A 15587-nucleotide genomic window follows, 5' to 3' on the forward strand; every position below is an offset into this window, starting at 1 on the left:
CATGAGGGCTATTGGGATGGTAGACAGGTGGGCATAGTAGGTTTGGGGGAGAGTTCTGGAGGGCTCACCATACACTATGAGGGGGTTCTGGTGAAAAATGTACCTGGCACCATTTATGTGACGTTCACAGCAGTGACCCCTCAGCTGTCTCACTGCTCTGTTGGCATGTCTGTGTGGCTAGTCCATTAAGATGCTGGTTCCTCCCAAATCTTGATTTGGATGTTTTGAACTTGGACGTTTTATATTCGAAAATGGACAATAAAATTAGATGTCCTAAGGACCAAGACGTCTAAATAGGTCATTTTAAAAAAATAATGTAGACATCTAGCGGTTTTGAAAATGGATGTTTCCCCATCCTGACGTTTGGACTTCTTGTGGGAAACATACAAAGTCATACTTAGATGTTCTATCGAAAATGCTCCTCAGAAATAAACTGAACCTGTTGGATATCACACCCGAGAGTGGAATCATCTTTTATGCCCTACTTTTTCTTTGCGTGCAATTTTTTTTTTTTAATGCTAGTTACAGTGTTTCAATAAAATCCAGACATTTAGTGCCAGGTATCCAACTATTGGCTGACATTGAATAGCCAGATCTGGCAGTCAATGCCAGCATTCTCCAAATAATTTGGTTGGCATTCAGACAGGTGTTTTCAATCGACTAAATGTTAGATTATCCTCCATTGTATATACGTATTTCTAAAGTTATCATAACGTGCCTATAACTTTTATATTAGTGATTGCTTTGTAAAATAAAACACAATAAAAATTATTTGAAACATTTCCTCAGAGGAATGTTCTCCCGCTGTCCCTTACTTGCCCCCTCACCAAACAACCTCACGTTTTACAGTGAAACTGTCCAGCTATCACTGTATGAAATTTTAGAGGAAAAAGTTGTTTTCATCAACTACCACCGATAGAATAATTCTCCCAAAAATGTTTCTTTTTTTAATTTTATTCTTTCTCATATAGTTACTAAGCTATGTTTTTTCTGAACTTTAAATCATACTTTTATTTTGTGAAAAATAGTTCCAAATAAACCCCCCCCAAACAAATACGAATGTGCTGAAATGCACTGAGCGTTTTTAAAAATCATATAGAATAAACAGTTTCTTTGTGATTTTATCTGACCTCCATTCAATGCTGATATCTCTAAATCAGTGGAATAGAAAGGATATCAGGTCACTCTTTTTATAGTCTATCTTTAGTAGGGCAACAAGGGAAAGGTTACAATACCCTGATTCCTAATCATGCACACCCAGGTCACCTTCATAGGCCCTTACCTAGGCAGGAGACACCATCGACAGCCAGCATTGTACCATGCCCACAAAGACAAATGATTTCATGCGTTTCTGGGTCAACATGACACTCATCCATTTCACAGTGACTGCAGTTTGGCTCCAGTTTAATTTCCAGTTCCCCATGGCTCTCTGTCACTAAATTGAAGAGTTAAAAACAAATATTCAAGATATTGAAGGGAATAGACTTAGTAGAGAAAGAGAGATTGTTCACCCTCTCCAAGGTGGAGAGAATGAGAGGGCACTCTCTAAAGTTAAAAAGGGATAGATTCCGTACAAACGTAAGGAAGTTCTTCTTCATCCAGAGAATGGTAGAAATCTGGAATGCTCTTCCAGAGGCTGTTACAGGGGAAAGCACCCTCCAGGGATTCAAGAAAAGGTTAGATAAGTTCCTGCTGAACCAGAACGTACGCAGGTAAGGCTAGACTCAAATAGGGCACTGGTTTTTGAGCTATGGCCCACCGCGTGAGCGGACTGCTGGGCACGATGGACCACTGGTCTGACTCAGCAGCGGCAATTCTTATGTTCAAACCACAAAAACAAAGATGAATCCTAGAAACAAGTACATAGCAAGCAGCCAGGCACAGATGAAGGTTGACTGTTAAAGTTGGTAGTGTATCAAAGATATTTCTGCTGTTATATAGCTGAAAACCAACAATTTTGAGATGTTCCTTTTATTGATGCTACTTCCATGGAGCCTGGAATGTTCTGAACTATTTAGCATGTGGACAGAGTTTCATTCTTGGCTTTCAGTCCTGGGGGCGCTGGCCCATCAACTCCTCACAGTATCACCACCCACCTACCTCTTCAAATCTTTGCCAGCATCATCATTCCCTACCTGTTGCTCGCACCGGTCTCAGATTTCATTCTGACGTAACTTCCTGCTTGTAGGACCTGGAAGTGATGTCAGAGGGAGAGTTGAAGCTGGCATGAGCAGTAGGTAGGAGAGGATGCTCACTACTGGAGAAGATTGGAAGAGGTATGTGGGGCCGAGCACAGAGAGGAAGAGTGTCGGGGGAGGGGGGTATGTTTCCAAAGACACGATGAGAAACACTGATAAAAACAATCAATTATTCTGTGTACTGCTCTCCTATTGATCCACATTTTGTCCTGAATATGAATGGAAGGCTAAAATGCTACATATACCTTGCAGTGGTGGAGTGTACAAAATGCCGGCTTGACTAAGGAAGGACACACCATCCCTCCCATCCATTTCTGGGTCATTGTTCTCTGCAGCACTGCCACCTAAGGCAAAATGGGAACATACCTTAAGAAAGCATAATTCAACAGGAACAACAGAAAGCAACTACTGTAAGCAGGATCAGGAGAAATCAATGATTGATAATGCATCGTTCAGTTTGCTCAAGATTGGCCAATGCTCCAAGCTATTTGGAGAATTTATTAGAATAGGTGTGCAGGGAATGGAGGTGAAGTCTTAAAGTAGAGCTACCCAAACTTGATCCTTGAGGACCACCATTGACTTGTTTATGTTTATTAAAAGGTCTTTGGAGTTATATTTTACCCTATAATATGAATCTCAAGTATCCAACTTAAGAAAGAAAACCTTCTATGAGAAGACTAAGACTAATCAGACCCTTTTCCCAAGAGCGCCACTTTGCTGTATTAACACAAATGCTTATACTGTCACAGTTGGATTACTGCAACTCCCTCTATGTGGGTCTAAACTCCACATTCCTGAACAAACTACAGATGATACAAAACACAGTGATCAGACTAATATTCAAACTCAAAAAATTTGACTCCATCTCGCCTTATTATAAGAACTTACATTGGCTACCTGTCAAAACTCGTATAACCTTCAAACTATCCTTTATAATGTTTCAATTCTATTTGCAAAAACAGCACAGCTACTCATAAACATATTCATTAATTCCTTGCCAATGTCAACCAGAAAACTGAAATCGCTTCAACTACTCATCCTATCTCTCAAATGAATTAAATACAAACACATATTCGACTTGCTTTTTACTTATCTTGGCCCAAAGACCTGGAACAACCTCCCGAATGATGTTAGGATGGAAACATTCTACAACAGATTCTGAAAAAAATTAAAACCTCTCTTCTTTGAGAGCATACATACTATAGACAACTAACTCAATATACCTAGTATCACTAAATTCCATACTTAACTCAAGTGTTATACCAGTACAGTCACTGAACCTCAATTCCTTCCTTCCCCATTACTCTGCTCAAAACTTGGTTCTCTTGGAGCTGCTATAATATAATGTAGCTATACATTCTATAATTCCTTATATTGTAAGTCGCCTTGAACCTAATTAGGCATAGTGCGACTCAGAAATACTGGATTAGATTAGATTTATATACTGCCCCTTGGAAGCCAGCAAAGCAATTTACAATAAAATTAAAACACAAAAGAAAGGAACTCCATAAAAAAACCAGGATAGCAAAAAAGAGGAAAACAAAACAAAATAAAAAGTGTGCTGAACCATCATAGTTCTTAAAATACCCTAGGAATCTCCAGAAAAGGCTTGAGTGAAAAGATGAGCCTTAAGAAGTGCCCAGTACCTCAAATACGAGGTCTCGGACCTGATTGCCAAAGGTAGAGAGTTCCACAAAAATGGTACAATGGGGAAAAATACAGAATGACGGGTAGAATTAAGTTTGGTTAAATTAATAATGGGACGTAATATATGACATGAATCCAAAGATCTAAGAGATTGCGCAAGATGATAGGGAACAATAAGATTAGCTACAGTAAATAATGTGTCATGCCCAATGGAAGCATTTTAAATGTAAGAGTCAATGTTTTATGAACAATATGATATTTAATAGCTAGCCAATGATGTTCCTGAAGAAGCAGAGAGACATGATCATAATGATATGCAAAGGTTAATAGTCTAACAGCTGTATTTTGGTTACACTACAATTTTTTAATAATGGATGCTGGAAGACCACTGTAATCAATATGGAAGTGTGTTGGGCAGTGGTTAGAACTGTAGCCTTGGCACCCTGAGATTGCGGGTTCAAATCTCATGCTGCTCCTTGTGACTCTGAGCAGTGGCGTACCTAGCATATGTGACACCTGGGGCCCATCATTTTTTGACACCTCCCCATCTATATGAAAAACATGATTTTTAGTAACAATCCACACGTCACACATGAGTACCTAGGAAAAGGCAGCATCTTACATATTGCAGTGTGCAGGACATCAATACACCCACTGTAAAACTAAACAAGCCAGACTAGTACAGATCAATCCTACACAGTCAATCCTAACAGAAAACCATGTCTTTCGAACACACAGAACACAGAAAAACCTAGTATGTAATCACCTAGTAATCGCCTAGTATGTAATCACAAACTAACCCCTCCCCCTTTTACAAAACTGTAGTGTAGTTTTTAGCCATGGTGCCAACTCTAAAAAACGCTCTACAGTTTTGTAAATGGGGAGATAGAATAAAAATACGTAGACAAAGGTTAAATTGAAGCACCAAGAAGCTGGACTCTGCATACAATGCAACATCACAGAAACAGCGATGCATTTCCCCTAAAGCAAAAAGAAATAAATAAATAAATATATTTTTTTTCTACCTTGTCTTCTCTGGTTTCTGTTTTCATCTTCTTGTCACTCTCTTCCTTTCATCCACTGTCTACCCTTTCTCTGACCCTTCTATATGGCATCTTCTCTCCTTCTATTCCCCTTCCAGAAATTTATGCCTCCCCTTTCCATCTCTCCCTTCACCTCCATTGGTCTGGCATCCATCTTCTTCCCTTCCCTCCTCCAATGGTCTGGCATCTCTCTCCTCTCCTCCCCTTCCCTCTTCCATACCCCCATGGTCTGGCATTTCACTCTCTCCTCTTCCTTCCCCCCACTTCCATCAGCATCTGCCCCCTTTCTCTCCCAGCAACTCAATTCCATGCAGTATCCTTCCCTCTTATGTTTCTTTCCCCTTTCCCTGCAATTCCATCAGCATCTGCCTCTTTCTCTCCACCATGCTGCCATACCACCCTGACCCCATTTCTCACCCTCCACACCCTTCCTTACCACCCTGATCCTCTTTCTCTCCCTTCACCATCCTTCCTTACCACCCTGACCCCCTTTCTCACCCTTTACCACCCTTCCTTACCACCCTGACCCCCTTTCTCTCCCTTCATCACCCTTCCATACCACCCTGTCCCCCTTTCTCATCCTCCACACCCTTCCATACCACCCTGACCCCCTTTCTCATCCTCCACACCCTTCCTTACCACCCTGACCCCCTTTCTCACCACCCTGACCCCCTTTTCTCATCCTCCACATCCTTCCATACCACCCTGACCCCCTTTCTCACCCTTCACATCCTTCCTTACCACCCTCCCTGACCCCCTTTCTTTCCCTTCACCACCCTTCCATACCACTCTGACCCCCTTTTTCTCCTTCCACCACCCTGCTATGCTCCTTTCCATCCAAATCAGCAAGGTCCCGCGATGACTACTTCTGCTGCCTCTGCTCTGGAAGAGGTAAGTGACATTGGAGGGGGGCTGGGCCGAAGACGCAGGGAGTTGCGGCAAGGTCCTGCGATGACTGCGGCTACCGGTCCACCCCCCTCTGATGTCACTTACCTCTTCCGGAGCAGAGGCAGCGGTAGTTATCGCGGCTGCCGACTCTGCTCTGAAATATGTACGGCAGCCGCGCTGAAGTGCCGTTTTGAGCAGCGCGGGAGGTTTTGGACCCGGCCGGCTGTGCACCCCCTTGAAGCATGCACCTGGGGCGGACATCCCCCCCTCCTTGGTACACCACTGACTCTGGGCAAGTCACTTAATCCCCAATTGCCCCAGGTATATTAGATAGAGTGTGAGCCCACTGGGACAGATGGGGAAAAAAATGCTTGAATACCTCAATGTAAATCACTTAGGCTATAAATGATATATAAATATTAAAAAATAAATACAGTAGTTCAACTTTGAAGAAGTTAATGCATATAGTAAAGTAGCACAGCAATCCATATCTATGTATGGATCTATGGATGATCTGAACATGCGAGTCAAAGTCAATAGAAACAAGATCTGGTAACTGACGAAATGTAAGTGCACTATCTGTCCAAACACTACTACTACTATTTGTAACACCTAAATATTTTAAAGAGCTAACAAGTTTAATAGGAGATCCTTGCAAAACAGGAGAAATATCAGGTGATGACAAAGAGCCAGTTACCCAGACAGCTACTGTTTTGTCAAGGATTAAAATTAAACGATGATTCAGATATGATATGATTCAGACGTTCAAATACTTAAAGGGTATTAACGTAGAACAAAATCTTTTCCAGAGAAAGGAAAATTGTAAAACCAGAGGACATAATTTGAGGTTGAGGGGTGGTAGATTCAGGGGCAATGTTAGGAAATTCTACTTTACGGAGAGGGTGGTGGATGCCTGGAATGCGCTCCCGAGAGAGGTGGTGGAGAGTAAAACTGTGACTGAGTTCAAAGAAGCGTGGGATGAACACAGAAGATTTAGAATCAGAAAATAATATTAAAGATTGAACTAGGCCAGTTACTGGGCAGACTTGCACGGCCTGTGTCTGTGTATGGCTGTTTGGTGGAGGATGGGCAGGGGAGGGCTTCAATGGCTGGGAGGGTGTAGATGGGCTGGAGTAAGTCTTAACAGAGATTTTGGCAGTTGGAACCCAAGCACAGTACCGGGTAAAGCTTTGGATTCTTGCCCAGAAATAGCTAAGAAAAAAATTTTAAAAAATAAAATCAAAATAAAAAAATTTAAATTGAATCAGGTTGGGCAGACTGGATGGACCATTCGGGTCTTTATCTGCCGTCATCTACTATGTATTAAGTAACCAACTGGAAATCATATTGCGGCAGTGTTGTATGACACTAAAATCTTGTGTTTTCAGGATCTGCAGAGTGAATATGCATGATAACTATTTGCATTCAGTTGAGGGACTGCATGCAAATACATCTCAAACTTATTCATTGCAAAATACTGAAAATAAGCCTGGGCTGCTCTCCTCAAGGACTGAGGTTGATCACTCTTGTCTTACAGATTTACGGGCGGAAGTTATCAAGTTGCAATAAAAGGTGAGCTTTTACCGTAACTTAATTTACCACAGGTGGCACCAACAAGTGGTATCTCTGTACTGCTGGTTGCTGACTCCCATGGTAATGGACTAATGCTTCTGGGCCATTTCTAAAAGGGGCAATATCTGTAGTAATAGTGTAGACCCAAACCCCCTCATGGTCTTCCCCAATAGTGCCTCCTCCAATAGTGCCCTCAATTTTGCCCCCAGGTATTCCACCCACACCCCTCATGACCCTCCTTCATACTATAAATTATCCATGGAGATCTAGAGCAGTGGTTCCCAACCCTGTCCTGGAGGACCACCAGGCCAGTCAGGTTTTCAGGATAGTCCAAATGAATATGCATGAGAGAGATCTGCATGTAATGGAGGTGCCAGGCATGCAAATCTGTTCCATGCATATTCATTAGGGCTATCCTGAAAACCCGACTGGCCTGGTGGTCCTCCAGGACAGGGTTGGGAACCACTGGTCTAGAGGATCTCCAGTCGCTCCTGCCCTGCCAGCCCTGAGATCCAAAATGGTGCTGGTGACCCTTAGCAGCAGTCTTTTAGGACTACTGCTTAGAGGTTATCTTTTCATATAAGGGCAAAAGAAGTCCTTACATGGAAAGATGACCTGTAGTAATAGCACTGCAAGACTACAACTAAGGATCACCAGTGCCATTTTGGTTCCCAGCACCGGCAGAGAAGGAGTGACTGGGGATTGGTTCTGCTTGACCCCCTAGATCACTATGGATATTTTAAATTACAGGTGAGAAAAGTCTTGGGAGGTATGGGGAATCTTACTGAGTTTGGGATGCCCTTCAGACTGGAGACAAATTATGTTATCACTGGGATCTTCAGACTGCACTAGCGTAGCATAACTCAATGCAGCTGCAATCCTTATTGATCTCGTTTGCACTATTGCTACTTATTATCAGGAACTATATCATTATTATCAGGATTATTCTACCATATAATAGAAGTAATTATATAAGAAAAACTTAGTTTTGTTGTCAACACATCCCCCTCACTGATGCATTTCATATGCTTCTTCAGGGTCGGGGAAGACACAAAGTTGTTGCGAGAGGATTGTGAAAAATTGCAAGATGATCTTGTGAGACTGGGCCTCAAAATGGCAGATGACATTTCATGTGAGCAAGTGCAAAGCGATGCATGTGGGAAAGAGGAACTTGAACTATAGCTTAGCGATGCAGGGTTCCACTGCCCAGGATTCACTGCCCAGGAAAATAATTTAGGTGTCATCATTGAGGAGAGAGAATGACACGGTGACAAAATTCATCACTGTTCCTGTCCCAGTGGATAACCATGGGAAACCATCCCGTCTCATTCTTTGATGTCTTTCCTAACCTCAGTCCTTCTACACCAGCATTCTTCAATGCAAGGCTTGAGGGTCAGTAGTTGTGCCCATTCATACTCTGATTCTTCCCTCTCTCCTTAAAGAATGACATAGGGATGGTTTCCTGTGGTTATCTGCGGGAACGAGAACGGTGATGAATTTTGTCACCGTGTTATTCTCTAGTTGAGGATACCTTAAAACCCTCAGCTCAACATGTGGCGGCGGTTAAGAAAGCAAATAGAATGTTAGGAATTATCCAGAAAGAAATGGAAAGCAAAGATGAAAATGTTATAATGCCCTTGTATCGCTCTATGGTATGGCTGCACCTCGAATACTGTATGCAATTCTGGTTCCTGTATCTCAAAAAATATGTAGCAGAATTAGAAAAGGTACAGAGAAGGGCGATGAAAATGATAACAGGAATGGGAAGACTTCACTATAAAGAAAGGCTAAAGCAGCTAGGGCTCTTTCACCTTGGAGAAGAGATGGCTTTGGGGTGATATGACAGAGGTCTATAAAATAATGAGTGGAGTGGAAAGGGTAGATGTGAATTGCTCATTTACTCTTTCCAATAATACTAGGACTAGGGGACACACGATGAAGCTACTAAGTAATAATTGAAAACAAACCGGAGAAAATATTTCCTCATACAATGTGTAGTTAAAGTCTGGAATTTGTTGCTAGGGAATATGGTGAAATCAGTTAGCATAGCAGGGTTTAAAAAAGGTTTGGATAATTTCCTAAAAGAGAAGTCAATAGGCCATTATTGAAATGGGGAAATCCACGGCTTATTCCTAGGTTAAGCAGCATAAAATCTGTTTTACTACTTGGGATCTAGCTAGGGACTTGGGACCTGGGTTGACCATTGTTGGAAACAGGATTTGTTGGAAACAGGGTTTGATAGACCTTCGATCTGTCCCAGTATATCAATTCTTATGTTTTTAGTTCATGCTAAGACAGAGGTTGGCCAAAGTGTGACTGCCGCCTATCAAAAAGTAGGCAGTCACACTTTGGCCATCTCTAACCTCCATGCATCTAGTATATAGCCCTACCCATTTTAATTCCTGTTTGTAAACAGAACAGCATTGCATGTAGCATAGTCCAGAATATTGTAAATAAGGTACCCACAAGTAACATTTTCTAAAACTATTCCATAAACTATGTATAAAAACCATATGACATATACTTGGTAACCCAAACTGAACATAAGCTCAGTAGTGGTCAGTTGGTGATTTTCCTCAGTATTATCCTATGACTCTTGCTTTGGGGTTTAAGAGGTATACGAGTACTAACTAATTGCTAATTCCAATAAAGATCATGACGATTCCAGTATTATCTTTGGATTGCCAATTTTCTCTGCAGAATTTACAAGTCACAGAAAAGAATTCAAAGAGCAAATATCTATTACAGGGGCAACTTTCAAACAGCCCACTCCAGGAGTATTTTTATAACATGATACCTAGGTCCAAGTAACAAATGAACAATTTTAGCAACGGGATGTACTTTTAGGAAAAAAGTTACTAGAATCAAACCCCCAATAACAAAAATGCCCAAGCACATATTTACACCTGATATAAAAAAATATTGCAACTGTGTACATGGGCTACAGTCAAATTATGTCCCTGGGAAAGCTTACATGCAGTGTACTTACATATGTTGGCGTAAATAGCCATGCAATTTTAGAAAAGGCCTTTTCTGTGTGTACAAGCAGCTTTATGTAAGAGAAACATTGTGAAATTAATGCTATAGCTGCAAAGTACATGGGTGGGTTTGACATGTATACTTTATGCTAATTTTCAAAGAGAAGCCATTTTTTGGATGGGAGGCAGAGGAGTCAAATAGCACATGTACTTTCAAAAATCTATATGCCAGTGCTTCTCAAACCTGTCCTGTGGGACCACGAGCCAGTTGGGTTTCAGGACATCCCTAAAGAATATTCATGAGAGATTTACATAATATAGGTAGCGGGCATGCAAATCTCTCTCATGCACATTCGGTGCACATATCCTGAAAATCTGACTGGTTTGAGAACCACTAATGTATTTCATTTTTAAACATGAACGTTATTTTCCTCCAGTGACCTAAACAGGCCCCTGGGACTGCCCTCTTGCAATCTGGTAAAAAGTGTGAAAGGTTTTGAAAACATTTTGTAGATAGGGTAATTTAGGTGTGCTAATCCATTTTAATGCAACTAGGTTGCACTGAAAATTGTCCTCCCTGGTAGTGCCATCGTGCCGTAGATTAAAAGGAAAACAGCGAACCTGATAACTTACATATGATCAGAAACAAGGTGTACTCTATTCTACACAACTCTGTACCAGAAACTCAAAGGAGCTGAAGAAGTGAGAAAATAACAGCTAATATGATTACAAAGTGCAACTAAAAGGTCCAGTCTGGGTTCGTTTGATCAGTAGGAATGGACACAGGGCTAGAGTCGCTAAGCAAACCGATCGATTTGCGACCCCGACCCAATTCACTCACCTCGTGGCCGATCCAATTCCGATCTGCACTTGCAAATGAGGGTAAGCGGCATGCAAAGCAGGAAGGACGCGATTCACTAAACTTTTTCAGCAACACCGACTGGGCTGGCCGATCCCGCACCCTCCGCTCAGAAACGGAGATACGCCTATGCATTCCCCCCGGAAGGTCCCTTTTCTCAGAAACCGCCCGCAAACGCTCCTACAGCCACTTCATTCCCCAACTCTGGAACCAACTTCCCCCTCAACTCAGACTACAGAACTCACTAATGACATTCCGGAACATGGTAAAGACCCTCCTCTTCAACTAAAGGTCACCCTCAGTCTACACCCAACCCCCACCTCTACCCTTCTTTCTCCATTCTAATCTTCTGCCTAAATTTCTGTATAGTCCACTCTCAGCCTATACTCAAATAACTTGTATCTAAACTAAACTACTTATATTTAAACTGCTGTTCTTAATTTGCTGTATGGTCCCTATATTTACACTGCTGCACAGTCTCGTATGCCCCAAGTATTTAAATCTACTGTATAATCTTGTATGTCCAATTCACTCCATTGTGAATGTTTACTTGTAAACCGTTCTGAGTTACTGGGAGGACGGGATAAAAATCTAAATAAATAAATAAAACGACTGGTGGAGACCAGTTGATCACAACCTTTCCTGCTCTCTGCTGACTTCTCCTGCTTTTCAGCCTCGTTGTTCCTCTCGCCGCCCTGCACTCTGCCCCGACTCTCCGTCCTGCTCTCTGCCCCAAATCTCCACCCTACTCTCGGTCCTGCAGCCCTGAAATTCAAACTTCCCCCTGCTCTCTGGATCTCTGCCGCCTTCCCTGCAGTGCGAGCCCGCAGGTTTAAATCATGGCTGCACTACAGTGTGATCCAGAACACGCCGCATTGAGCCCCACTTTAAATCCACGGGCTCGCATTGCAGGGAAGGTGGCAGAGAGCGGGAGAGTCGAGGCGGCACGGACTTCTATTTCAAAAATCCTCCCTGCTCTGCCCGGGGGCACCCCCCACCCCATCGCACGCTCAGGCATCTCTGGTAAGCATGCGCAGACCATCTACAGGCAAAGGACATGGTCTGCACATGCCTGGGGAGCGTTACAGTATTGTCAGATGGGGGCATGCCTCCGATCACCGCCATTTGCATGAAGATGGTTGGTGAATCAGTCGGCCTGCCTCCAATCGCCCACAGATCGGACACAGATCTCCAGGTTAGCGAATCTAGGCCACAGTGACCTTTCCTCAAAAGATGTTGACCACCCCTAGTGCATTAATGCATCATTAGCAATCAAGCATCTCCGTGGTAATTAGTAACCCTAATTTTCTAATCCGCACTTTTATTTTTTAAACTCTATTTATTAAATATCTCAAAAGCAAATTGTATCACTTTTTCTACATACACACCCTGTTTTGTAATACATTTTTCCCATTGTCCTACTAACTTCTTAATGCCATCAGAAAAGAATGTTTTGGGTTGAGCGCGAAAATATGAAAGTGCGGAATCTTTGCGAAGAACCCTCATATGTACAATTGCGTAACCTCCTATATCATTGGTTGAAAATGGAATACAGCATCAAATGACTGGTGTTGTTCTTTAATACTATCAAACTGCAATAATTTGTCTTTAAAGTTAGCCCATGACACCCTTTTGTATCTGATGAGACAAATAGCCTGTGAGCTCCGTGTGAGAGACCACCAGGAACACGTTCATTTCTTTTTGTCCATCTATTATTTCTCTCTGTTACAACATGACATTATTACTAGAAACATTATATTTTCCGCTGTTGCGCCTTCGCTCTGGAATACAATGCCACCACACCTCCGCTCTGAAAATTCTCTAAACAAGTTTAAAACACACCTTAAAACATTTTTTTTTTCTTTTTTTTTTTGTTCAAAGTGTTTTATTGATTTTATAAGTAGAGAAAAAATACAAAGCCAACAATGTGAGTGCTCCAACAAGGAGCACATTATAACAATCCTTGAGAATCTTACCTGAAGGTTTATAAATGTGGACATTGCAGTATTTGCCATCTTACAATCACACAAAAAACTTTCATAAATCCACAAACTGGTAAAAAATATGACATTAAACACTTCTTGACTTGTGACTCCAACTATATAATCTATGTAATCATATGCCCATGCAATTTGTTATATGTAGGCATGTCAACTCGATCCTTCAAAACAAGAATCTCAGAGCATAAATCCAGTCTTAAATGTCAGAGACTAAATGCCCCCTTGGTAGAACATTGTAATTTAAAATCCCATAGTTTTTCTGATCTTCGTTTCTTTTGTATTGATAAAGAAAAGGTGAATCCAAGAGGTGGAGATAGAAAAAGAAAACTTTTACAGAAGGAATCTCGATGGATTTTCCGTCTTGATACGTTGAAACCTAAGGGTCTAAATTCTGCTATAGAATGGAATTCCTTCTTTTAAGTCCTCCTTTAAGTTTAAGAACATCATTATAATAGAGTCAGGCTTTGATGTTTTTACATCTAAATAATAAAATCTTATCTAAAAATCTTATCTAAAGATCTACACATGCGCAGTAGTGAATGTGATATAAAGCGCATGCGTGGCGTTGTATCATTGCAAACGCCATTTTTACAAGTCAAAACAACGAGCCTTAACAGCTCGGTAAGTACCCGACAGCTTTTTTAGTTATTGTTAAGATAGAGGGTTGTATATTAATTATTTGTTTTTATGTTTTTTAGATCAGTAATCCGACCCCTGATGAAGCCCTATATTGGGTGAAACGGGGCCCGTTGGGTGATTATTAGAGGATTACACCGGCGAATATCACTTAAAAGCTAAGTGCCGGTTTTGATTTTTCAATGCATTTCCAGCTCGATGCATGAAATTTTATTTGCATATTAAAAATTTAAAAAATTTGTAAAATACTTATAACGCTAAAAAACTCTTTATAGCTCGATGAAAGATACCACTATGTCTGCTTTTGTTGGCTTATAGATAATGATTAAGCTAACGCAGGCGTCTGAGAGCTTAAGAGACCCACATCTATTTTGATGGTACAATTTATAAAGTCCTTGTTTGCATTTACCTGCACATTATAACAATATCATTAACAAGTGTGAAGTGCATCCACAAAGGAATTCAAAGATGCCTATCTAAATTCCAATTGAGAACCCGAAAAAAGGGAAAAACTAATAAATAGAGAAACACTTTCATGAAGCGACATTCCCCTCCCCCTCCTGTTTTATCCCTCCCCTTTTTCCTTCATTTATTTTTTTATTTACATAATGTAATTAAAAATCCTCCTCTCCCCCTCCTTCCTCTCGTCACCTACCTGTCTCAATGATATCCTTGTCTTGGCCTCAATCCCTCCATTTTTTTTTCTTCAATTTATTATTTTCCTTATGCAATTTTAAATATTTTAAATATTTTTTAAATTTCTACTACTGTAAACCAGCCAGATACTTGTGATGGTTGGTATATCAAGCTATAAATAAATTTGAAACTTGATTACTCTATGCTATTTATTTACAGAACTCCATAAAATCTCTTAATTTTATGAAAGTAGTCTTGCAGGCGTTCTTTTGATTGTTAGATTAAAAAAAAAAAAAGCAGTGGCCTTTCACTAGCCAACGTTTAGGAGTGCCACTAAAATATTATTAATTGAATACTATGAAAGCGCAGGATGCCTTCACCTTGACCTATAGTGGCTATTAATCCAACACATATTGAGATCCTCTGGAAGTAATTGAAGTAAGGCTCTTGGGTGACTATTACACCATTTGTGACTCAAGACATCCAGACTGATGCTAAACTGATTGACTACCATAGTGGAATCATGTACAACAGTAGCATATGGTTAGCAAGAATTGGTAAAGGACATTCAAACTAGAGGAGGATAACTGATACCTCAGACAGGAAACATGTTTACCTATGTATCCTCCGCCTCCTCCACCTGAGGAGCATCCCCCTCCACCCCCTCCGAAACCCCCTCTTGTCTCCCACCCCCACTTCTTCATGGCCTGGGGGCAGGATTCTCCGCCAATGGAACCCTCCAGCAAGGATTTTCCTGACCACTGGTAGGAAGTGTTATCACGCCAGCCCCCTCCGCCACCTGCAGCAAAAAAAAAAACAAAAAAACATTCTCTGTGTTAACAAGGAAAATCTGTGAATGCAGAGGAATCTGAATCATTCTCAAATGCCTCTACAATGTCAAATGAATGATACCTTTTCAAACACCAATTTGCTTGAAAGGAAAGAAGCAGAAATTCTTTTGAAGTGCCTGCTTATGCAGTGAAGCTAAATGCTTTGATAGTTCACATTAATTTGGATACTGTTCCTTCACATGACTAATCCGATGTGTATGTCGGGATACAAGGAAGACATGTGGTGTGATTGTTACAGCACTCTGGGCCTGATTCTATAAATGGCGCCTAGGTTAGGGC

At 41.2% G+C, this 15587-nt stretch overlaps 1 protein-coding gene across 3 annotated transcripts in view; it reads right to left on the reverse strand.

Moving 5' to 3' along the window:
* Positions 1-15587, reverse strand: part of ALK (ALK receptor tyrosine kinase) — a 792617-nt gene that overhangs the window by 45839 nt on the left and 731191 nt on the right. For all 3 annotated transcript variants that reach the window (XM_033937961.1, XM_033937960.1, XM_033937962.1), the window contains 3 exons: positions 15074-15256; positions 2444-2542; positions 1283-1435 (listed from right to left, as the gene is read on the reverse strand). In XM_033937961.1, the coding sequence (XP_033793852.1) occupies positions 1283-1435; positions 2444-2542; positions 15074-15256 (435 nt within the window). The remainder of the gene's footprint in view (positions 1-1282; positions 1436-2443; positions 2543-15073; positions 15257-15587) is intronic.

This window comes from Geotrypetes seraphini, chromosome 3 (genome assembly GCF_902459505.1).
Source record: "Geotrypetes seraphini chromosome 3, aGeoSer1.1, whole genome shotgun sequence".
Lineage (NCBI taxonomy): Eukaryota > Metazoa > Chordata > Amphibia > Gymnophiona > Dermophiidae > Geotrypetes > Geotrypetes seraphini.